At 47.9% G+C, this 25,831-nt stretch overlaps 1 protein-coding gene across 1 annotated transcript; it reads right to left on the bottom strand.

Moving 5' to 3' along the window:
• Nucleotides 1–247: 247 nt before the first annotated feature.
• Nucleotides 248–25,831, bottom strand: LOC146346826 (fatty acid-binding protein 5-like). The gene is made up of 4 exons (XM_084849236.1): nucleotides 25,655–25,831; nucleotides 10,886–11,058; nucleotides 1,673–1,777; nucleotides 248–1,533 (listed from the first exon to the last, which is right to left on the bottom strand). The coding sequence occupies exons 1-4, from the start codon at nucleotides 25,734–25,736 to the stop codon at nucleotides 1,483–1,485; spliced, it is 411 nt and encodes a 136-aa protein (XP_084705362.1). The 5' UTR covers nucleotides 25,737–25,831; the 3' UTR covers nucleotides 248–1,482.

The raw sequence follows: 25,831 nt of genomic DNA on the forward strand, positions 1-25,831 counted from the left end.
TCCTACTGGCCATCTTTCATTCTATTGGTCTCTCTCCCATTCACTCTGACTTCCTTCACCTTGGATTGGCTGGCTGCCATTTGTTCCCTCCCCTTTACTCATGGTTTCTTTTCTGATTGTGGAGGGCATTTAGTTTCTCTCCCCGTTCCTGCAATTTTCAGCAAGGAAGCCCCTGTTGAAAATTTTAATAGCGGTATGAGATTCGGTGTGGATTATATTGTAGTAGTGCTTACAGATTCAGTCTCTTGCATTTTCAGTAGTGTTTTTAATTCAATCTGCTCATTATAATTGTGCTTTTTTAATCAAGTCTGGTGGATTCAACTTTTCACCTTTCTTATGGGGCCTTTCCGAGAAGCGTAAACCTACCTTAATGTGTTTCTAACAAATAGTGCCTATGACAAAATTACATCCCGGGCAATGTAAGTATCAGCTAGTATCTAAGCAAAAGTAGATATATTTACTAGGATTTAAAATATTTCACAGGAGGCAAAGCCAGCCAATTATTTTTCCATCCAAATAATCTCAAATAAAACACATTATTCAATTAATTTTCACCCTGCCAGAGTTTATCCCAAACCAATGAAATACGTTTTTCTCAGCTTAATTTGCTATGCAGGGGGAGATTATTTGGAGAGGGGGCACAGAGCTCTGGTCACTCAGGGATCCAAGGCCCTAGGAAATGGAGTCAGGGCTGGGGTCACATGGGATGCCTGTCGTAAAGTTTTTTAAAAGAGCAAAAAACCACATAGTACAGTTATGGTAAGCTGCAGCATCCCCTGCAAAGGTTTCGGAGAAAATCTTCCCTTCTGCAGAACAATAGAGTATCACACCCCATTTTCATGTGGGTGCGATATTTTTGGGAAATTTAAAGAAAGGTTTCAGCCCAGCACTAGTAAATTATACCCAGAACACAGAAACAGAAATTTTTATTTTGACTTGCAGCTAATAAAACCCTCTTAAAGTCTAGAAGGTTTTGTTCCACTTGGCCACTACATCAGTGCCAGATGAGCAACTGAACGAAAAAGCTATTTGCATTAAAGACTGCAAGTCTAAGCGCACTCACTAGGGAGTGCGGGTGAACTCAGCAAGACGTCCTTCTGTGAAAACATGCTTAGGAGCACATGGTATACGTGCCTAGCATTCTCCTCATAATATATCTAAATAGGAACTAAATCACTCCTTCCCAGTACTTAACTTATCTAACTGGAGTTTTCTAGAACTACTCTTGAGAGGTGGGGAAAAAAACCCTAAAAATTACAACACAGTTACAATAGTTCTACTTGAAATTTTCAGATTTAATAGTTCTCAGTAGTTACATTGAGGGCTTGAAATTTAATTGTATACAATACTGATTTCTCAAAGATGCTTTAAAAAAACTAGGGTGGAAGGGAAGAGATGAGACAAATGGAGCGTAGATTACATTTGTTCCTGGAACTGAACTGTCTGTCACTAATTGCCAGTCCAAAATGGAAGCCAGTGTCTTCATACTTTCTGGTAAACACGGATACATTTGACATCATTCATGACACATTCCTGGAAGACAAAGGAAGTTCATTCATAAGTCTTTCCTTCTCTCTCCAGATTGCTGGGGAACAGGGCAATGCAGATGGATTCTTATCACATTCCAGCTATTGTGTACAAGACATGGAAAACAGAAGGAAATTCTACTTACCACAACCATTTTTCCATCAACTATCTTTCTCGTTATTGTGGTCTCTTTGCCATCCCACTCCTGGTGCTGGGTCAATACGTTATTATCATCTAAGGTGATAAGGGTCTGTAAAATAACACAGAATTTTGGTACTTAGCTAGGTCCTTAATGTGCCGAATGGTAACGTATTGCATAGGCCATCTGATCACGTACAGCATCCACCTGTTTGTTGGGGGGAAATTAGCATGTTCCTGCTTTCCCAGATTGTAATTGGGTATGGAAAAAGTTCCTCTCACCAAAACAAAGGAGACAGAACTGAAATAATAATATACACACGCCAAATTAAACATGTCTGAGAACCCTAGTTCTCTCCCACCTCACATGTCTATTTTTTTAAGATTACCGTCGACCTCCAGCTCCTCACCCACCCCAAATTCCTCAGCATAAATTCTCCAGAGAATTGAAGCTCTTCCTTAATCCAAGGATTCCACACCCCATCCGCTAACCAACTCTTTTTTCCATGAAGGAAAGAATAAGGAAAAGCGATCAGAAACACAGCAATCTGCACGACCACCCCCATCCCCCAAAACAGAAACACACATGACTATTATTACAGACAATTAAAAAAAGTATAAGGCTGTTTCCAATGTTAGTCCAACATAGAGTAGTAGATCCATTGAAATTAACAGGCTACTCAGTGTAGGACTAACACTCAATACAACCCTCTGCCTTCAAGGCCCAGGATGCTGAAAAATCTGAAAAATAAAAAATGAAACATTCTGGGACTGTCCTAGGTGGCTGTACTCTTTCCTCTGTAAAAACCTGTACTGGCCTTTGTCAGAAGCTTGATGTTGGCTGAGTACAGGCTTGGGGGCCAAATCTGGCCTTCCTCGAGTCCCCAGATGGTTATGTCCCCTTTCACTAACCCCACCGATCGTTGGTGGTTTCCTGGCTTTAGTGCTGTTTTCACCCCATTCTAAAAGGCTGAAATGCCTCTCCTGTGGCTCAGTTATTGGCAGTAAGGGCTTTAAGCTCAAATATGCTGATCTTTTTTGTATTCTGGGCCCTGCACACTTTGCCGTCATCCCCAACAACCATTGGAAGAGAGCCAGTGTGGTGTAGTGGTGAGAGTGCTGGACTGGGAGTCGGGAGATCCGGGTTCTAGTCCCCACTCAGCCATGGAAGCTCACCGGGTGACTTTGGGCCAGTCACAGTCTCTCAGCCCAACCCACCTCACAGGGTTGCTGTTGTGAGGATAAAATGGTGGAAGAAGATTATGTATGCTGCTTTGGGTTCCTTAAGGAGGAAAAAGGCGGGATATAAATGTAATAAATAATAATTTTTAAAAATGGAATGTGGCTGTTGAGAGCTTTTCTGAAAGGGAATTTGTCCCTTAGGCTGAAAAGGGTTCCCCACCCCCTGGCCAAGTATGATCAGGACTAGCTGAAGACATGTCTGTGCTCAAGGCATATCATTCAAACGATGCCAAGGCACATTAACAATCAGCAGGTTAGTCATTAAATGCTTGCACAACTTCCCAGCTGATAGTGCCCATGAGTTACACAAGCCCATGCCTCCCACTTTGCCACCCTTAATGATACCCCAGAATCTGCCAGCTTTCTTACTTTGGCTCTCCTTTGAGCAAAATGGTATTTGGGTTCTCAGCGTTCCATCATTCCAACTGAGGACCTTCTCTCTTTTATTTTTTAAAATTTTTTACAGAAAGAGGACTACTCTTTTATTTCTTTTTTAAAAGAGTGTATGGTAAAGAGTTGTGTAGGGTGTATAATGCATCTCCAGACTTCATCTTTTGGGAATAACTTAAAACTAGCTCTTCCACAAAGGCGGAATCAGTTTGGGAATGACTATAATTGGAGGTGAGGGAAAGGTCCTGGCAGATGGCCAGTATTCTTGCACATACTGGTTTTTGCTCCTATTGCTGTAATCTGGGGGGATCCCCTATCTACCAGACCATTCAGAAGCCAAGAAGTTACACAACTTGGCAACTGAGGCACATCGTCATGAAAGGGCTACGGGATCAGCTTGCACCCCATCTGGTGACGAAGCCTTTGAAAGGGAGCATCACCTTGGCAAGCCTCCTTTGCCATGAAAGTGAGAGCTCCTTAGCATTAACCACAGAGTTGGCACACCCAGGGAAGATACCCGGAATCCTTCAGGTGGCCTCTGCAACCTGGCTGTTTTGAGAAATATAGGTATGACTCAGATGCCATGCTTCCACTGCACAGCGGGGGAACGTGTTCTTTTGTTGCTCAAGTATATGAAACTGGACCAGCATACTATGAACTCACCCTTCTTGCAATACGTTTGAAGGGATTATTGAAAAGCAACAACATACATTTGCACTGGGAACAGTAGCAAAATGCCAGTAGCCATTTTAGTCCATCAGAAAAAGAATCCAGAAGCCACAGCTTACGCACTGTTTTGTGAGATTTTAAGTTGGTATTACGCTACTTCTGTTGAGAACTGTTTTAGCCTTACACAGGCTAACCTAATGTAACACAGTTTTGGTTTGTGGAATATGGAGGTCAGGACCAGTGTGAAAGGGAGGCATGGTTGGGCACCTGCTGAGGGCTCAGACCTCAGCAGGGGCCCACTGACAAAAGCCCCCTGGACTTGCTCCTCCTCTTCACCATTGCAACCTGCTTGTTCACCTGCCCCTCATTCTGGCCCAGACAACGCTGGTAGTGACAAGGAACAGCAGCAGATGCCGCTGCCTACTCGCTGACCGTCCATCAAACAAACAAGCAAGTGGTAGCAATGAAAGAGAACGAAAAGCAATAGCAGCTGGTGACAATGGGGGTAAGAAGGTAGACTCACTGAGGGAAGGAAGCCCATTGAGGAGTCTTGCCCAAGGGCCCTCAAAAACCTGGAGCTGTTTGGTGAGTGTAATGCATGGAAATTTGCTACTAAAGAGACTTCTACATTTGCCCTGCTAAAGCAGCTGACACATACTGGGCTGGTTCAGACATAACATTAAATCATAGTTTAATCTTATGAGCCACAGCAAGCCTCAGGGTCATGCACCACCACCCCCTCCTTTGGCACAGCTGCAAGAAGGAATTCAAAGATTTTGCATCCATTTTAGATTAACCACAGCTTGCCATGTTGTCCGAACCTGGTTAAACTTAATGGTGGTTATTTGAAACAAGCCAACTTCAAATTATAGTTTATGTAGCTGGCTTGTTTCAACCAACCATGGTTAAGAAGAACCACAGTGGAGAGTTCAGATGACACATGGAACCCACTGAATCTGAAACAGAAGCGGGAGTTTCTGATCTCACAGCCATGCCAGAGAAGGAGAGGGGTGTGAGAGAGCTGAGAGATCCTTCCCATAATGCTAAACCATGGTTTACCATTACATCACAGGCATTACCACCATTTTCCACAGCTCAGGAACAAAGGAGCACTCTGCTTTAGCACACCATAACCATCAGTAATTTTTATTCATTACATTTATCTCCAACTTTTCTTCACTAAAATTCAATCCAGACTGTATTCAAAGATAAAAAAAAACCCTGCCGCTTTAGGACCAGAGTTAAAGCTATCTCATGTTGGCTCAAGCACCAGAAAGCCAGGAAATTGGTAGCTTAGGCTGATGCCTTAATGAACATGTCCCATGATCAGTAATGATGTTGTGCAATGTCACAAATTGCACATGCTCAAAACTTATCTGCCATGCACCAACACTTTTCCTGGATCTTTCAGGCCCAAATCCAGATGGGGAGGATGGAGTGCCTGGGACCAGCAAAGACGCCTCAGTATTGTTTTATGAAGCAGTTGAACCTTACTGTCTTGCTAGGCAGTGGTTCTCAACCTGTGGGTCGCGACCCCTTTGGGGGTCGAACAACCCTTTCACAGGGGTCGCCTAAGACCATCGGAAAACACATATTTCTGATGGTCTTAGGAACCGAGACACCGCTCCTCTATCCGTCTCCAGGAGGGTCCGCCCACATGCAGATAAGCTAGATCGAATCTAGCACCTTTGTGAGGCTCCGGGTGAGGGAGGCGAGAGAAGGGGAGGTGAAGAGGGAAGGGAAGCCCAGAGGCTCCAGCGCCGACGGTGGTGGCTCCCCTTACGGGGGTGACTGGCTGGCGGGGTCCAGTGTGCTCCGCCCCGGGGAGGCCGGACCAGGAAGCGCATGTGGCCGGCTGGGGGGCTGCTGAAGCGGCAGCGGCCTAAGCGGTAAGAGCACGGGGAGAGAGCCAGGCAGGGCTGGCGTGTCTGTGTCCGCCGCCTGCAAGGCCCAGCTAGGCCCGGCCGCCCGCCGTGGGGTAGGCAAGGATGGCATGTGGAGAAATCGGAGATGGCGGGAGGCAGAGCGGCCGAAGGGTCGCCGCCTATGGGCGGGTGAGGGAAGATCTCCATGATACGAGGGACGGCGGGAGGGAGGAGCGGTGTCCAGAGCTGCACGCCAAATTATTAGGGGATGTGGGGAGAGAAGGGAGCTGAGGCCTGGCTGCTGTGGGCGGAGGGTGGCCCCCGCAAGCCAGGAGGGTGAGGGGAGATAGGCCACGATGGTCGCCGCGGGTCGTGAAGACGGTGTGTGAAGCCAAGGCCTGATGCTGTGGAGTGGGGTGGGTTGTGCTGTGGGGCGAGGAGGAGATGGGCCCCTGCGTGGGTTCGGGGATCCCTGAGGTGGGGATGAAGGGCAGCTGCGAAGCACTCCGCGGGGGGCAGGCGGGCTGTGGGGTTGGGGCGCGGCACACACAGTCCTGCCCCTGAGGAGTGGGCTGGGCTGTGGGTGTGTGTGAAGGGGGCATTTTTATATGGGCTAAGGGAGGCCTATAGGGTGTGTGGAAGAAGGGCACAGCGCAAAAGCATATGGGGTGGGTCAGAAGGCTGGGCGAGGACCTGGAGGTCGTGGGCCGCAGAGGCTTGTCCTTATGGGGTGGGCTGGGCAGTGAGGGGTGAAGGGGGTGTTTAGGGGCAAAACGACCTGGGAGAGGAGCCCTATGTGGGGTCGTGGGAAGCAGAGGCTAGTCCCTATGGGGTGAGCTGGGCAGTGAGGGGTGAAGGGGGTGTTAATGGGCTAAAGGAGCCCTGTCTCTTCTTGGGTGGGGGTTGATTAATCACTATGCTTTAATTATGTTCAATTTGTAACAATGAAAATACATCCTGCATATCAGATATTTACATTACGATTCATAACAGTAGCAAAATTACAGTTATGAAGTAGCAATGAAAATAATGTTATGGTTGGGGGTCACCACAACTTATGGAACTGTATTAAAGGGTCATGGCATTAGGAAGGTTGAGAACCACTGTGCTAGAGGAATCCTCCTGTGAGTTGACCCATGCCTGTTTGTTGCTTGTAAGCAAGCCTGATTTCTAACATTGTACAACATCGCTACAGATCATGGGACACGTCTGTTAAGGCATCAGCCTAAGCTTCCAATGTCATAGCTTTGTGGAGCTTGAGCCAACATGAGATAGCCTTAACTCTGGTCTTAAACTAGTAAGGTTCTTAAACTGGTGAACTGTTGTTGTTTTTTTTTTTAAGGTGTTCTGTATTATTACAGTGTGCTGAAAACAACAACAATCTAAACTAAAAAACACTATACAAACAAGTTGTTAACTGAGTAAATGTGTACAAATGAATAGATGTGTCCTTTATGTTCAGAACAGCTTACTTCTGAGTAAGCCTGCACTGGATTCCACCATATCCTATCCCCTCTTCATCAGTGATCTATCTGTCAGGCAGAGTGATTCCCTCAGTTATCAAGATTATCTCACTCTTACCTCAGTTGACAGTTCCCTGCCAGCTGTCCCCTACTGTCAGAATGCTGACAGGAAAAGGCACAACCCCTCAACAAGCCTGAATAAAGTACATCAGTAGTTTTCCTCAGAATTTGGAAGAATTATATGATATGCCTAGCCGCAGCTTGAGAAAAAGTACAGATGTATAAATTTTCAGCACTTTTTAACTCACTGTATCTATAACAATTTCTATCAGATCGGATTGAACATTTGCACAACTGTAGACCTCATCCAAATTATGGTTGCCAAGTATCAAGTTATTAGCTCTGCACGTGCCATTTTGAAATGCAGTAGAATTTTGAGGTTTATGATGGTGGAAACTTTGGGGAGTGACTCGCTTTAATTAAAGGGGCACTCCCATTCCCCTTTAATTCACAGGGTTACCAGGCCGTCTCCCAACACAGCACTGACTGGACCCAGACCAGCTGAGTTTCCACCACTTTGCAGCATCATGTGCATTTAGACCACAGACCTGATTTTCTTGGATGGGGAAACAGATCATGCAAGGCTTGATGTACTGCATGCTAGAGGGAACTACAGAAAGCCAGTGAGACACAAGCATCTAGAAATTGATTTATGCATTAAAAATTCCTGTGCTTGAATAGCAGTATCTGCAGAAATGGGATCCATTAATTGTCCACAAGAAGGCCGTCTATGTGATTCTGGGTAAGATCCAAGCCTGGCTTCAGACCCAAAGGTATTTGGAATCACTCCCTCCTGCTCCTCTTCTCTTTGGATAGCCCCAGCTGAACTGTTACGTTTGCTGTTACTATCATTCCTACTCACTGGAATTCTTTTTCCCTGTGCATGAAAAAACCACAACCCAGCAGCAGCCAAAGCTGTTATTGCAACAGAGACAGACAAACATAGCACACAGAAATGACCCCACCACCTGAACAGCCCCTGTGCAAAGCCCTTCTCATTAACAGAGAAAAGCCTAAGCAGATATAGTATTTCTAACGGGTGAAGCACCTCCAAAGCCAAAAAGGAACAGCTGCACCAATTGAATTCCCAACACGTTTTGACGCTTGGTCTTTATCATGGGGAAAACCCCTGGAGATTCTTTTGGAGGATTCCCTCTCCCTTGCCTCTTCCAAAGAAGACTGAAAAGTATTCTACCTTTTGGGAATTCAGTTAAGTGTCAAAACATGTTGGGAATTCAATTGATGCAGCTGTTTCTTTTTTTACTTTGGTTTCCAGCCTTACAGCTGTTCTGGTCCCCATTGGCAGCGGTGAAGAGCCTCCACCAGCAAGCCAAATGTGGTCCTTTGTGGGTTCCCCAGATGCCCCAGCCCCTTTCCTCATCCCAGCCCCTTTCCCCAGACCACCCATCATTTGGTGGTTTTCCAGCTTTCTTACATTTCCCCCCTCATTCTAAAAGGTTGAAATGCCTCTCCTAAGATGTCATTATTGGCAGCAAGAACTTTAAGGTAAACTGTGCTGGTGTTTTGGCCCCACCCCTGTTGCCTTTGGCTCCACCCCATTTTTCCTTCAGCCCTGCCCACCACTCAAGAGCTTTTCCTAAACTGGATTTGGCCCTCAGGTGGAAAGACGTTTAGCACCCCTGATTTATAAAGTCAGTTCTAAAAGGCTGCTCCTCTGCTGAAGTTTCTTAAGAAAGCCGTGCTGGATCAGGCCAAGGGTCTATCTAGTCTAGCATTCTGTTCACAGTGGCCAACCAGCTGTCTACTAGGAACCCACAAGCAGGACACGAGTGCTACAGCACCCTCCCACCCAGGTTCCCCAGCAACTGGTGTACCCAAGCATACTGCCTCTGGTACTGGAGGTAGCACGTAGCCATCAAGACTAGCAGCCTTCAATAGCCTTCTCCTCCAGGAATTTGTCCAACCCCCTTTTAAAGCCATCCAAATTGGTGGCCACCACTATATCTCGAGGTAGCGAATTCCATAGTTTAACTATGCACTATGTGAGAAGTACTTCCTTTTGGATTCTCTTTGTTTGGCTTGAATTGTCTTTGTGGCAGCCTTTGCATGTTTCCTGTGGTCTTTGCATGTACTGACTGGGAGTTATGAATGATATTATACCAGTGTTTTGCCAACTGGTCTGTTTCTGGGCTCAGTTCAAAATGCTGGTTTGACCTTTATAGCCTGTCATATTTTCAGGGCAGTGTATCTGCTCATGTCCACCTGTGCCTGCCTAGATATTCAGGTCTTCAATAGTGAAGACCTTCCTCCAGCTTCCTTTGCCATACAAGGTGTGATGGCTACCAGAGAGAGGGTGGCCTTCTCAGTGGTGGCACCCAGACATATCTGGCACCTGTGTTGATATAATTTTTACGCAAAACACCTTTTTATTTTCATAGGCTTGTTAGCTTTAATTGTCTAAGGCTGTATAATCCCATACCCATTTACCTGGGAACTCACTGGGACTTATTTCTGAGCAGGCATGTATAGAATTGTGCTGTTAGTCTGGTTATTGTTTTACACTGTTCATTGTGAATTGCTTTTAGCTTGTGGCTTTATATTTTAATTATGTTACCTTGAAATTAGCTGCCCTGGGATTATGTTTGAAGGGTGGGATAACAATGCCTATAATAAAAGAAATAATACAAACAGCATTGCAGGAATAAAAAACTAGGTTGGGTTCAGACTTAGTCATACCTAGAGTGGACCCACTGAAATCAATTGGTCTTCAATTAAATTACTCATGACTAACATTAAGTCCCACTGATTGCAATGGATCTACTCTGTGTATAACTAAGTCTGGACCCAACCCAGTAACTGACAAACCAAAAATAAGGCCATGCTGATTCATGAGTAAGTTTATTTGAGTGTAGACCAGCTTTCCCCAACCCAGTACCCTCCAGATGTTTTGGATTTCAACTCCCATCAACACCAGCCAGTATGGCCAATGGTCAGGAATGCTGGGAGTTGTAGTCCAAAACTTCTGGAAGGCACCAGGTTGGGGAGGCTAATGTAGACAGTGGAAGAATAGTAACTGGTGGCATTCATGGTGTCAGTATAGGCACTGTGAGGAAAAAGAATACATCTGTAATGAGGGACTGACTTGTTCATGTAACAAAACTCAGAGCTTTTCTACATGAGGCATTTATTGTGCACTCATGATTCCTTACTCACAGTTGTTTACAGATGATCTTTAGATGATCTTGTGATCCTCCAGTTTCACTTCTGTTTTTTTATGAGCACTTTCCTGGGTATTTCTTAGAGCAGGGAAAATAGAGTATAATTTCTGAAAGTGAAAGAACAGGTGTTTTCCTATTTGTGTAATTCTAATATTCCACTATTCTGCTATAGCACAGCACCACCTAGAAGTTATGCAGCAGAAAAGGAAAAGATCTTTGTGTTGAGCTCAGATCTCAATTCTGTGACAAAACCAAAAGTAGATACAGCAAATTAACAGCCTCATGTAGAAAAGCTCTCAGCTCTAATCAGGGATTTGTCAGCTTTTTTACTATGTGGGTAACTTTCGTTTACCTGAGTTTTCCGGCCATCTATCGTATCTTCATTAAATTTCTCTCCCAATTTGAAGCTGAATTCATGCGTTTTGAAAGTGCTTTCTGTTTTCACACTGATTGTTTCGTCATCCTTCTTGATGGTAATATCTGGCTTGGCCATGCCTCCCATCTTCCTCATAGGCAATCCCACACCTACCAGACAGAAAGACAATTGATAGATTCAGCCATGTACAGTCAATTAAAAAGTTAGCTCATCTTTTTTTATAAGAAGAGTGGGGAGGAAGGAGAAATCCAGTGAATCAGCAGAAATATTGCCACACCTCAGGTAATAGGATACTCATCAAAGCTATCTGAATTTCATTCTGCCCTACAGGACCAACAGATCTTTTGTAAGACCTCAGCATATTACAAAATACACTCTGCCCCAGATGCAATTGATATTTTATTATATTGGCCTGTAGAAAGTGAAATTAATCCATATGGGAAAAACGTTTGTACCCACTCTTCTGCAGTAAGATTAGAAAGAAATCTTGCCATATCAACAAAACACTGTTTTCTCAATACAGTCTCCCATCACTTTGTCGAGTAAGAGTTAAAAAAATTAAATACAGATTTAACAATGTGATCCCTGTAGTCTCACTCTGCTGAGATCAACAGGGATGACTTTCTTTCTTTTTTAAAGGAAAGCAATCAACAGGAGTTTGCAAGATATATGATTCTTGAGCAGAACCATGTATTAACTTAATGGACTTCGATCACTTAACTGCAGAGCTCCAGTTTCCATTCTCTTGAGAGAGACTGGGACATCATCACGTTTTCCTGGGATTCTCAAACTTTATCACAAGTCCACTGGAAGGAAGGTAAAGGCTGGCATTTACATGAGCTTATTCATTCTTCTGCAAAACATGGCCCCTCCAAGAAATTCCTGTCTTGTGTGGTGGATAATTTCCTCCTACAGAAAGTAGAGGTAGGAACTAGAGGATCGGCTATCCTTGACTTGATCCTAACCAACAGAGATGACTTAGTGGGTAAAGTAGCAGTTACAGGAACTCTGGAGGAAAGCGACCGTGTTATACTTGAGTTCATGGTTCTAAAGGAAGCAAAAGCCGAGTGTAGCCAAACCCGTAGCCTGGATTTTAGGAAAGGTGATTTTAATAAACTCAGAACAATGATCAGTGAGGTCCCATGGCAAGCGACTCTAACGAGAAAAGGAGTCTAAGATGGGTGGAAGTTTTAAAAAAAGGGAAATTCTAAAGGCACAATTACAAACCATTCCAACAAGACAAAAAGGTGGAAGACAACAGAAGACGCCAGTGTGGCTTCACAAAAAGCTTAGAGATGACCTGAAAACAAAAAAGGACACATATAGGAAGTGGAAGGAAGGCCAAGCAACAAAGGAAGAGTACAGGCAGGTAGCACAGAATTGCAGGGATGGCATCAGGAAACCCAAAGCTGAGAACGAGCTGAGGTTAGTTAGGGATGTTAAAAGCAACAAAACAGCTTTCTTCAGCTATGTGCAAAGTAAAGGACAGAGGAAAGAAATGGTGGTTCAGCTATTAAATAAGGATGGCAAAATGAAAACAGATGACAAAGAAAAGGCAGAAGTGCTCAGTTCTTACTTTGGCTCAGTCTTCTCCCTATGACCCTCCTGGCAAAGGCGAAGTACAGGCTGAAGGGGCAGGATTGCAGCTTGAGATCGACAGACATATGTTCAAGGAACACCTAATTACTTTTTATGAGTTCAAATCTCCAGGGCCAGGTGAAATGCATCCTAGAGTAATAAAGGAACTGGCAGAAGAACTCTCAGAACCACTTTCTATTCTCTTTGAGAAATCATGGAGGACAGGTGAAATGCCAGATGACTGGAGGAGGGCTAATGTTGTCCCTATCTTCAAAAAGAGTAAAAAGGAGGAACCTGGGAACTACAGACCAGTCAGTCTGACATCAATCCCTGAGAAAATTCTGGAGCAGATGATAAAGCAATCCATTTGGAAGCACCTTGAAAACAATGCAGTGATTACTTGAAGCCAACATGGATTTGTCAAGAACAAATCCTGCCAGATGAAACTGATCTCATTTTTTGATCAAGTAACCTCTTTTGTGGACTGTGGGAATGCTGTGGACATAATATACCTCAACTTCAGCAAAGCTTTCGACAAAGTGCCCCATGATATCCTGATGAGCAAACTAGCTCAAAGTGGGCTAGATGAACCAACCATCAGGTGGATCCACAGTTGGCTACAGAATCAGACTCAAAGAGACTTGCTATAACTGAGACTTGGTGGGATGACTCTGATGACTGGAATACAGCAATTGAAGGATATAACTTGTTCAAAAAGAACTGGAGGAACAGAAAGGGAGGTGGGGTTGCACTGTATGTGAAAAATACATATATCTGCACAGAAATACAGGAGGATGAGCTTGGTAGCCCCATCAAGAGCATCTGGATCAAAATAAATGGAGCAAAGAAAAAGAACATGGTGGTGGGAGTCTACTACCGGCCACCCAATCAAGGAGAAGATGTGGATGAAACTTTTGAAAAGCAAATAGCCAATGTTTTAAGGAAGCATGATGTAGTAGTAATCATAGAATCATAGAATCATAGAATAGTAGGGTTGGAAGGGGCCTACAAGGCCATCGAGTCCAACCCCCTGCTCAATGCAGGAATCCAATGGGGGACTTCAATTTCTCCGATATTTGTTGGGAGACAAATTCTGCAAAACATGGCCCCTCCAGGAAATTCCTGACTTGTGTGGCAGATAACTTCCTCCTACAGAACGTAGAGGAAGGAACTAGAGGATCGGCTATCCTTGACTTGATCCTAACCAACAGAGATGACTTAGTGGATAAAGGAGCAGTTACAGGAACTCTGGGGGAAAGCGTCATTGTTGTACTTGAGTTCTTGGTGCTAAGGGAAGCACAAGCCGAGTGTAGTCAAATGCGTAGCCTGAATTTTAGGAAAGCTGATTTTCATAAACTCAGAACAATGATCAGGAAGGTCCCATAGCAAGCGACTCTAATGAGAAAAGGAGTCTAAGATGGGTGGGAGCTTCTAAAGAAGGAAATTCTCAAGGCACAATTACAAACAATTCCAACAAGAAGAAAAGGTGGAAGACAACAGAAGAAGCCAGTGTGGCTTCACAAAAAGCTTAGAGATGACCTGAAAACAAAAAAGGACACATATAGGAAGTGGAAAGAAGGCCAAGCAACAAAGGAAGAGTACAGGCAGGTAGCACAGAATTGCAGGGATGGTGTCAGGAAGGCTAAAGCTGAGAACAAGCTGAGGGATGCTCAAAGCAACAAAAAGGCTTTCTTCAGCTACGTGCATAGTAAAAGACAGAGGAAAGAAATGGTGGTTCAGCTATTAAATAAGGATGGCAAAATGATAACAGATGACAAAGAAAAGGCAGAGGTGCTCAATTCCTACTTTGGCTCAGTCGTCTCCCAAAAGAGGGTCTATGACCCCCCTGGCAAAGGCAAAGTACAGGCTGAAGGGGCAGGATTGCAGCTTGAGATGGATAGGCATATGGTCAAGGAACACCTAATGACTTTGAATGAGTTCAAATCTCCCCGGCCAGATGAACTGCACCCTAGAGTAATAAAGGAACTGGGAGAAGAACTCTCAGAACCGCTGTCTAGGGGTGTACAAAACCCCACTTACCTGGCTCCTCAGGTGGGGGGAGGCGCTCCGTCCCTCCGCCCGGAATCCTCGCTGGGGGGGGAGGCACTCTGTGCTTCCCCCCGGAATCCTTCCTGGCTGGCTCCGCTCCACGGCCAAGCCGCAGAGCCGCTGGCTGGCTCCGGCTGCCCACAGCCGGACATCCAGCCGCTGGGCAGCCCTGCAGGGACGCAAATGGCGGCTGTCGTTGCCACCGTCATTTGCGTCCCTGCAGTGAGCCATGATAAGCTACGTAAATATTTACGTAGCCTATCACGGCAGGGGGAAAACCCCAGCGTACGCAAATGGCAGTAGCCGCTGCCATGTCAAGGGCTCCTTGGAGGCCTCTCTCAGTCTAATCCAGTAGCCAAGTCCAGACACAGACAAAGGGATTCTTTTCAAAGCTTTATTCCTCTTTTATAACTTAACAACTCTACTTTTAGCAACTAGATATGAGCAGCAGAGTACCTATGCCCTAAGTTGGAACAGTTGGTCCCCGTTTGAAAGGGAATCACTGGCAGACCCCTGAACTTAAGGGCTAGGGAGAGTCCCTCCCCTTTTCCCTTGGATCCTCTGGGCGCAGCTGTTGTTTGCGCGCCAACCGGGCACTACGCCTCCTTTCCATGCCCTCCATTTGGCGCCGCTCTCTGCGTCGGCGTCGCGCGTCCATCAAGTCTGCTTCCCGCACTCTGTCACTCCCAGGACTGCTATCTAAACTAGGAATGCTGGTGGGAGGAATCTCCATCAGCTGTTGGCCCTGGGAAAGAGAAGCGCGCTCCTATCCCAGGAGCGACTCCTCTTCCTCAGAATCAGAACTACTCTGGGATTCTATGGGCTCAGTGTCCACCCTGACACGCCATTTGCGTAGGCTGGGGTGTTTTTCCCCTTGTCGTGATAGGCTATGTAAATATTTACGTAGCCTATCACAGCAGGGGGGAAAAAAACCCAGCGTACGCAAATGGCGGTAGCCGCCGCCATTTGCGTACACTGGGGTTCCCCCCCCCGCGCCGTGATAGGCTATGTAAATACTTACGTAGCCTATCACGGCCTCCGCTGGGACGCGAATGGCGTCCCTGCGTTAGCTGTGATAGGCTGCGTAAGTATTTACGTAGCCTATCACTGCTGAAGAAGGAGGAAGCGAATGGCGGCCGCAGGATGGCCGCCATTCGCACAGCAGCGTGAACGGGAGCAGGTAAGTGCTCCGTTTCACGCGCCTTTCATGGGGTAGGGGGGCAGGGGCTTCGTTCCGCAACGGTTTTCGGGGGTCCAAATGCACTGGCATTCGGCCTCACCGAGATCCATCGCGGAATTCTCTGACATCCCTACCACTGTCTATTCTCTTTGAGAAATCATGGAGTACGGGTGAAGTGCCAGATGACTGGAGGAGGGCTAATGTTGTCCCTATCTTCAAAAAGGGTAAAAAGGAGGAACCTGGGAACTACAGACCAGTCAGTCTGACATCAATCCCTGGGAAAATTCTGGAGCAGATGATAAAGCAATCCATCTGGAAGCACCTTGAAAACAATGCAGTGATTACTCGAAGCCAACCCTGCCAGACTAATCTGATCTCATTTTTTGATCAAGTAACCTCCCTTGTGGACCGTGGGAATGCTGTGGACATAATATACCTCAACTTCAGCAAAGCTTTCGACAAAGTGCCCCATGATATCCTGATGAGTAAACTAGCTCAAAGTGGGCTAAGTGAAACAATGATCTGGTGGATCCCCAGTTGGCTACAGAATCAGACTCAAAGAGTGCTTATCAATGGGACCTTCTCAAACTGGGGAGAGGTAACGAGTGGGGTACCGCAGGGCTCAGTCCTGGGCCCAGTGCTCTTCAACGTTTTGATTAATGACTTGGAGGAGGAGGTGCAGGGAATGCTGATCAAATTTGCAGATGACACAAAATTGGGTAGGATAGCTAATAACTTGGAAGACAGAAACAAAATTCAAAGTGATCTGGATAGACTGGAGCGCTGGGCAGAAAACAACAGAATGACATTTAATAGGGATAAATGCCAAGTTCTGCACCTAGGAAAAAGAAACCAAATGCACAGTTACAAGATGGGGGATATGTGGCTCAACAACACTACAAGCGAGAAGGATCTTGGAATTGTTGTGGCTCACAAGCTGAATATGAGCCAACAATGTGATGTGGCTGCAAAAAAGGCAAATGCTATTTTGGACTGCATTAATAGAAGCACAGCTTCCAAATCCCGGGAAGTACTAGTTCCCCTCTACTCAGCACTGGTTAGGCCTCATCTGGAGTACTGTGTCCAGTTCTGGGCACCGCACTTTAAGAACGATGCAGACAAGCTGGAGAGGGTTCAGAGGAGGGCCACAAAGATGATCAGGGGACTGAAAACGAAGCCTATGAAGAGAGACTGAAAGAACTGGGCATGTTTAACCTTGAGAAGAAAAGACTGAGGGGAGATAGGATAGTGCTCTTCAAGTACTTGAAAGGTTGTCACAGAGAGGAAGGACAGGATCTCTTCTCGATCATCCCAGAATGCAGGACACGGAATAATGGGCTCAAGTGACAGGAAGCCAGATTCCGGCTGAACATCAGGAAAAACCTCTTGACTGTTAGAACAGTGCAACAATGGAACCAATTACCTAGGGAGGTGGTGGGCTCTCCCACACTGGAGGCATTCAAGATGAGACTGGACAGCCATCTGTTGGGAATGCTCGGACTTGGATTCCTGCACTAAGCAGGGGGTTGGACTCGATGGTCTTGTAGGCCCCTTCCAGCCCTACTATTCTATGATTCTATGATCACTTGATGGGAGCAACTTCAAGTGATGACTTGTATCACAGAAAATGCATCACAAAAGGTTTCATAGCAACTCAAAGTACCATGATTTTCAACAGTCAGTGACTCTCCAATAGCTGATCAAGCAACTAATGAGAAATCGAGTGACAGGACAGGCTTATGCACACATATACAATTGTCCCAGCCTCCACTAGTACATCTAAGGGGGCATCAACCTCCTGGTTTGACACTGAAGTCCTACAAAAGTTTGGAAGGTTCTCTCCCATTCAAGAAAATACAATCTGGTGTGCATGGCAACTTTGTGCCAATCCTAGTCCATAGTAGATAGCCCCACTATTGTCTCCATTTGTTTGGCATAGGAACCAAGTGAACCCTTCATGTGAAAGGACAAGTGTGTAAACTGTGGAACTAATCCAGGCCTGTACAGCTTGTGACTTCAGTTAGGGATGTCAGAGAATTCCGCAACGGATCTCAGTGAGGCCAAATGCCAGTGCATTCAGCCCCCCGAAAACTTTTGCGGAATGAAGCCCCCGCCCCCCCAACCCACAAAAGGCACGCGGGACGAAGTGCCCGCCGCCCCCACCCCATGAAAGGCGCACAAAATGGAGCACTTACCTGCTCCCGTCCGCACTGCTGTGCGAATGGTGGCCGTCTTGTGGCTGCCATTCGCACCTTCCTCTTCAACCGTGATAGGCTACGTGAATACTTACGTAGCCTATCACGGCTAACGCAGGGATGCCATTTGTGTCCCTGCGGAGGCCATGATAGGCTACGTAAGTATTTATGTAGCCTATCACGGCAGAGGGGGGAAACCCCAGCATATGCAAATGGTGGTGGCTACCGCCATTTGTGTACGCTGGGGTGTTTTTTCCTCCTGCCATGATAGGCTACGTAAATACTTACGTAGCCTATCATGGCAGGGGGGAAAAAAAACCCAGCGTACACAAATGGCAGCGGCTACCACCATTTGTGTATGCTGGGGTTTTCCCCCTGCCGTAATAGGCTACGTAAATTTTTATGTAGCCTATCACGGCGAAAGAAAGGGACACAAATGACGGCGGCTATGACAGCCGCCATTTGCATCCCTGAAGGGCTGCCCAGAGGCCGGATGTCCAGCTGCGGGCAGCTGGAGCCGGCTGGCCAGGATTCCGGGGGGAGGCACGGAGCGCCTCCCCCCCCAGCGGAACCCGGCGGAGCCAGGTAAGCGGGGTTTTGTACACCCCTAACTTCAGTGCTCAACAATTTCCCCAATGCATACACTTTTTGTAGCCACAGGCAGGAGTCCCAACTATACGCCCATTTTTCCTGTGATCACACTTGCATGTGAGCAAGACAACATCTTGAGAACCCCAATTTTCACCATGAAAAAGCAAATTTCTAGTCCTTAAGGAAGCATAGATAGGGATGAGGTACCACACAGGTTAGGCTACTCTGCTATCTTTCCCCAGTGCTGTTCCTTGCTTTGGCACTAGCAACTAGTATTCTGAAAGAGTCATAAAGTAATAAAGGAATAAAGTCTTGGAAAGAATTCCTCATCTTCTGGGTCCTGAGTTGGCTACTGGTGGGGACTGCAAGAGGCAGCTAGGGCGCTCCTGACAGCTTGGTCCCCGTTCCTCTTTTTTTTTTATCTCTCTGCTCCAACTGCCTCTGGAGGCTGCCATGGACCCAGCGGTGCAAGCTCTCACGCAAGAGAATGAGGCTCTTCGTGATCAAGTGGCTCAACTGACGACTGCCGTACAGAGTCTTCAAGCTGCGGTTCAACCCCCACCACCCCCAATTCCCCCCGCCGCAAGTGCCCTGTGGCTCTGCCAGAGACGTTTTCTGGTGAGAAAGGACTTTTTCAGATTTTCTGGGCCCAATCGGAGCTGTACATGCGCCTACGACCTGAGGATTTCCTGACAGAACAGGTTCGTGTGGGCTTCATCATTAACCTACTTTCAGGCGTGGCAGCTAAATGGGCTTTGGGACTTCTTCTCGCCAATGACCCCCTGCTCGGGGACTATCAAGGTTTCACAACAGCGATGGCCAGTTTTTTCGGTGACCCCCTGCGCACGCAGACGGCTTCTCGGGAGATTCGCCGCCTCAGGCAGGGCAAGGACTCATTTTCCAGCTACACGACAACTTTTCGGTTGGTGATGCAGGATTTACAGTGGAATGATGCCACGCTGGTGGCTCAGTTTTTGGACGGTTTGAACGATGAGATCTTGGATGAGTTGGCATGCACGCCTAGCCCACCTACTTTGGAGGACCTCATCCAGACCTGCCTCCAGATAGATAGTCGGCTGGAGGGGCGCCGGCAGACCTGGCGGGGCACCGGGGGCCAAGATTTCCCTCCTCCTATTCCCCCACGTTTCCTGCCCCCTCCCCCACCCCCCGCTCCTGCGGTGGGGGCGGAGGAGACCGCGATACAGCTGGGAGCTACCCGAGCCCCGCTGCCGCCGGAGGAACTAGAGCGGCGGCGTGTGGCGCGCTGATGCTTTCGGTGTGGAAAGCTGGGACATTTCGCCAAAACCTGCCATGCTAAACCTGCAGCCCCACTGCCTCCCCCTCCTCTCCTTCCTCCTCCTCCTCCTCATCCCCAGGCCTCACTAGGCTGCCCCCCAAGCCTGTTGGGAGTCTCCAGTGTGGGGGTTGGTTCCCCACCAGGTGGGTGCCTTCTGCAACCCCCCCACCCTCCCATCTGCTATTGCATGTTCACCTCCGCTCCTCCCAGTGGGGTGGGGTGGAGGCCCTAGCTTTAGTGGACTCGGGGGCTACGACCAGTTTCATGGATGAAACCTTCGCCCTCTTCCACAGGATTCCTACCCTGCCTCTTCCTGCCCCCTTGGCAGTGGAGACCATCGATGGGCATCCTCTTTCTTCGGGCGTGGTGACCCAGATTACAGCTCCACTCACTCTGCGTGCCCAGTCCCACGTTGAGCAGATTCAGTTTCACTTGGCCAAGGTTCCCCAATGCCCAATCGTGCTGAGTGTTTCCTGGCTCTCTAAGCATAATCCTCAGATTTCTTGGGGGCTTCAGCAAGTGGAGTTTGCATCTCCCTACTGCCGGGAGCATTGCCTCCCAACCGAGGTGCCAGTCCCAGCCCAGGCTTTAACCCTTTCCTCCCCCTTCTCGTCTGCTTCTGGCAGTTCTTCAGCTACCGTGATCCTCCCAGAGAAGTATGCGGCTTTTCGGGATGTTTTCGACAAGAAGGAGGCTGACCAGCTCCCCCCCACCGCCCTTTTGACTGTGCCATTAACCTCATTCCTGGGGTGACCATCCCCGTTGGCCGGCTGTATTCGATGTCGGAGCCGGAGCTTCGAGCTCTGCGGGAGTTTTTGGACACAAACCTCAGACGTGGCTTCATTCGCCCCTCCTCCTCCCCTGCCTGCGCCCCTACCATGTTTGTGCGCAAGAAATCGGGCGTACTCTGCCTGGTGCATGATTTCAGAGCTTTAAATTCAGTCTCGATCCCCGACAAGTACCTCCTCCCCCTCATACCGGAGATGCTGGAGCTCCTGGGGCGAGCCAAGATTTTCACAAAGTTGGACCTGCATGGCGCCTACAATCTGATTCGCATCCGGGAGGGGGATGAGTGGAAGACCTGTTTCGGCACCCGGTATGGAGCGTATGAATACCTAGTGATGCCGTTTGGGCTCGCCTGTGCCCCCCCCCCCACGTTTTCGCGTTTTATGAATGCCATCTTCCGGGACTATTTGGACACTTTCCTCATTGTGTATCTCGATGATTTACTTATATTTTCTGAGGACCCCCATGCCCATCAGCACCATGTCTCCGCCATCCTCCAGCACCTCCACGAGCATCATCTTTATGCCAAGCTGGAGAAAAGTGCGTTTGACCTAACCTCTTTGGACTATCTTGGCTACATTATCTCAGCTGACGGTATCAGGATGGATCCTGAAAAGGTCCAGGCTGTCCTCTCCTGGCAGGCTCCATCCACCAAGAAGGACTTGCAATGTTTTCTGGGGTTTGCTAATTTTTACAGAACGTTCCTGCCCAGCTTTGCTCGGCTGACATCTCCTCTCACGGACCTCCTTAAGGGCAGGAAATCTCCTTTTCATTGGACGGCATCTGCCCAACAGGCTTTCGAGGAACTTAAGAAGCTTTTTAGTTCTGAGCCGATCCTGTTACATCCCAACCTGAGGAAGCCTTTTGTAGTGCAAACTGATGCCTCTGACTTTGCAGTGCAGGCGGTGCTTTTTCAGCCAGATCGGGCGGCGGCGGGTTGCAACTCTGCGCCTACCACTCCAGGAAGCTGAACATGTCTGAGAGGAATTATACCATCTGGGAGAAGGAACTGTTGGCCATCAAGTCCGCTTTGGAGACCTGGCGTCATCTTCTGGAGGGGGCACAGCACCCAGTCGAAGTTAGAACCGACTATCACAACCTGGAACATCTTCAGACAGCCCATGCCTTAAACCAGCGGCAGATTAGGTGGTCGCTTTTTTTTTCCCGGTTCCACCTTAAGATTTGCCATGTGAAGGCCTCCGACAAGCAGATGATCTTTCTCGTAAGCCTGACCTCCAGCCAGGGGATGAGGGAAATCCCCCCCTCTGATTCTTCCCCCCAGAGCCTGGCGGCAGCTGCGGTACCTCACTCTTGGGAGTAACGTATTTACTCTGAACAGGCTCAGGATGCTTTTGTCTGCACAAAAGTGGAGGAATTGGGGCTAGCCTCTGGCCTCCCCCACTCTACCCCCATCTCTTTGCGAGGTGGCCTGCTTTACCATTCTGGCCGGGTCTATGTGCCTTCTAGACCCCTCCGCGAGAAGGTCCTCCATCAGTGCCACGACTCCCTCACCGCTGGGCATTTTGGCTTCGCCAAGACCCTGCACGGAGTGATGCAGGATTTTTGGTGGCCTCGTGTGTGTCGGGACATCAAGACCTATGTCGCTTCCTGCCCAACCTGCCAGCGGGCGAAGGCCCCCTCAGACAAGCCCACAGGCTTGCTTCACCCCTGCCTACTCCCTCAGGACCTTGGAAACTGCTCTCCCTTGACTTCATCATTGACTTGCCTCACTCACATGGTAAGACCACTATTCTGGTGGTGGTGGATTTGTTTTCTAAGATGGCCCATTTCATCCCCTGCTCTGGGTTGCCCACAGCCAGGGAGACGGCGGAGCTTTTTTTGGCGCATGTTTTCCGGCTCCACGGATGGCCCGAGGGTCTCATTTCGGATAGGGGGTCCCAATTCACTGCCCATTTCTGGAGGGAGCTACTTGGGCTTCTCCATGTGACACTACGTCTTTCCTCCGCCCACCATCCACAGGCAGACCGTCAGACCGAACGCACCAATGCGACTCTGGAGCAATATTTGCGCTGTTATGTCAATTACCAGCAAGATGACTGGTTTTCCTTGCTGCCTCTCACAGAATTTGCTTATAACAATGCCTGCCATGCTTCCACCCGCCAAACTCCATTTTTTGCCAATTTTGGTTACCACCCCAAGGCTTTCCCGTCCACCCTAGCTCCCTCTTCGGTGCCGGCGGCCCATGACTTTTTAGAGGAGTTGCGAGCAGTACACCGCCTCTTACGGGACTCCCTTGAGCAAGCTAAGACAGCCTACAAGGCCTCTGCGGACTGGCGGCGCCAGCCGGGTCCGTCTCTGCAACTGGGGGACTGGGTTTGGTTGTCCACCCAATACCTCCCCTCTCACTCGCCCGCAAGGAAGCTCATGCCTCGCCACATGGGGCCTTTCCAGATTACAGCCCAGATTAACCCTGTTGCTTTTCGCCTGGCTCTCCCCCCCTCCATGAAGATCCATCCTATTTTTCATCAGTCCTTGCTGTCCCCCCTGGTTTCTGATGACCCTCATCGCTCGGCCGGCTCCCCCCCGCCGCCAGTGCTGGTGGAGGGGGAGGAGGAGTTTGAGGTCACGGAGATTCTGGACTCTCGCCTTTCTCACAGCTGCCTGCAATATCTGGTGGACTAGAAGGGGTAGGGCCAGATGAGCGATCCTGGGAAGCCATGGAAAATGTGCATGCTCCGTTGCTGCTGAGGCGCTTCCACCAGCTGTACCCCCACAAACCCGGGACCCCAGGGACGGAGCACGAGGGGGGGCCTCATGGGAGCGGGGATGATGTCAGGGTGGAAACTGAGCCAATAGAGCCCCAGAGCAGTTCTGATTCTGAGGAGGAACAGCAATCTGTGGGAGAGGAGCTCGCTCATCTCTCACAAGAACAGCAGCTGGCAGAGATTCCTCCTGCTAGCATTCCTGGGATAGATAGTGACCCTGGCAGTGAGAGAGCGCTGGAGGGGGGCTTGCTGGATGCTTGGCGCAGACGCAGGGAGCGACGACAGATGGACGGTGCAGAAAGGAGGTGTACCGCTCGTTTGGCATGCAAACAACGGTCGCGTCCTGAGGACCCAAGGGAAAGAGGGAGGATCTCTCCCTAGCCCATAAGTTCAGGGTCTTCCTGTGCTTCTCCTTCAAACGGGGACCAACTGCCTTACCTGGAGCTTAGGCTACTCAGCTATCTTTACCCAGTGCTGTTCCTTGCTTTGGCACTAGCAACTAGTATTCTGAAAGAGTCATAAAGTAATAAAGGAATAAAGTCTTGGAAAGAATTCCTCATCGTCTGTGTCCTGAGTTGGCTATTGGTGGGGACTGCAAGAGGCAGCTAGGGCGCTCCTGACAATAACCTACTCTATTCAAGAACCATCACTGAACTCTGACTGCATTTTAGTGAAATTAATCCACAAGGATAGAAAGAAAGATTATTACAAAATAGCCACATGTTAATTCAGGAAACTGTTATTCTTTCCCATTTCAGCCTCAGCTGGAGTTATTGCTCTCTAAACACACTATAACGTGACAGATCTATCAATGAAGTGCAAAACTATTCATCCCCAGTGAGCATAATGTTCAAGTTATGTGAAGAAAATAATAATGAAGATGATATCACTAGGCTAAATTTTGTCCTCAAGTGCATGGTTGCAGGAAATTGGCTAATTCTGACATTTTTCCAGTCATGCAGAGATACACAAAGCCAAATATTTAGACTGATATTCTACTAAAAGTAGCCGCCCCACTGTACAGTCTCTCCAGTGCATATAGGAAGCAATGCAGCATGCATTACATCAGCCTTCTCCATGTTAGTGCCCTCCAGATGTTTGTACTACAGATCCCATCATCCCTGACCATTGACTATGCTGGCTGGGGCTTATGTGAGCTGCAGTACAACATACATAGAGGGCACAAGGTTGGGGAAGGCTGCGTTGCAACATTCAAAGGTTTTTACCAACTGTTCTCATTCCTGATTGGGGGAAATTTCAGAGCAAAAGCAGTCCTGTGAGTATGTGATGTCCCTTTCTCACCCAGTTCCTCTCTCTGCCCTTCACCTCTCCCCTCCCACTCTTTCCATCTCTCTCTGTCTCTCTCTCTCTCTCTCTCTCACACACACACACACAGGCTTTTCACATGCCCTTTCATGTAGATGGTCTGGCTCTTTTTATCTTTTCACCCAGCAACTCCAAATCATGTTTGAAACAATATCCGTTTGTCTCTGTGTGTGTGATACAAAGAGCAAGTCTGAGAGCGCCTCCACAGACCTTGGACAGAGCATTTAGTCTCTCCAGAGCTGAGAAAATGAGACACAAAGCTCCTAATCCCAGATCCCCACATAAACTAGGAGAGAAAGACACGTGCTTCTAAGAGAGCAAAAGTAATTAATTCCTATTTCCTCTTCATAATCTTCAACACCTAATCAAGCCAGACAAACAGTATGTGCCTATATTAGATAAACAGTGCTGTGCATGCTCCAAAATGATTGAATTTGGGAAGTGCAAGGCAATTTAACAGGACCCAAGACAATTACATATACGACATACATAACATGCACACACCCTACCACATATACTCATGGTAAAAAGCAGAGAGAGAATCTCTTAAATCATAGCAGCAATCAGTCATTTAATCCAAACCAGCCCTTTCAAGAGACAATACTACACTGTTAGCAGAATGTGTAGCACAGCTTTAGACTGAAATCGTACACTTATTTTCACAGGCACAAAGCCACTGTGTTCAGGAGGGCTACCTCCACCTAAATAAGCTACAGAATTGCAGCCTGCACCTTTGGATGCAAATGCACACACTGGTATACGTGTACACGCTGTGAACATGAACAGAAATAAGAAGTTCATTCTTCTGTTCCGGTAGCATCGCTTATTTTGTTTTTTTAAAACATTCCACCCCCTCTGCCAACCCTCCCGCCCACTTTTAAAAATCTTCCCCGGTGTTTTTACTCAATGAGAATGTGAGATCTAGACTTCTCCTTGATGTCCCATACTTTCCCCAGCCAATTCCTGAAAAGGTTCTTTTTGCCAAGATACCCTCGAAGTCTCCCCCGCCCGCCTTACCCAAACGTTTCATATAGTCGTCAAAGCCGTCGCTGGAGATCAGGCGCCATCTGCCTAAAAAAGCTTCTGCGGGAGAAGTCATCGTTTGCGGCGGGGTGATGATGGAGTTGTCTCGGTCGCAGACTACAAGCAAGAAGAGAGAGAAAGACAGGCGCGACCAGAGCTCCAGGCGGCGGC

This window comes from Heloderma suspectum, chromosome 4 (genome assembly GCF_057233095.1).
Source record: "Heloderma suspectum isolate Gila_16-S chromosome 4, 16-S_ref, whole genome shotgun sequence".
Classification (NCBI taxonomy): domain Eukaryota; kingdom Metazoa; phylum Chordata; class Lepidosauria; order Squamata; family Helodermatidae; genus Heloderma; species Heloderma suspectum.

Coding starts and splice junctions, on each gene's coding strand:
- LOC146346826 (XM_084849236.1), bottom strand. CDS start 25,736: ATGACTTCTCCCGCAGAAGCTTTTTTAGGCAGATGGCGCCTGATCTCC. Junction 1,778..10,885: donor TAGATGGCCGGAAAACTCAG/GTAAACGAAAGT, acceptor GTTATTTTACAG/ACCCTTATCACCTTAGATGA. Junction 1,534..1,672: donor TTGATGGAAAAATGGTTGTG/GTAAGTAGAATT, acceptor TTTGTCTTCCAG/GAATGTGTCATGAATGATGT.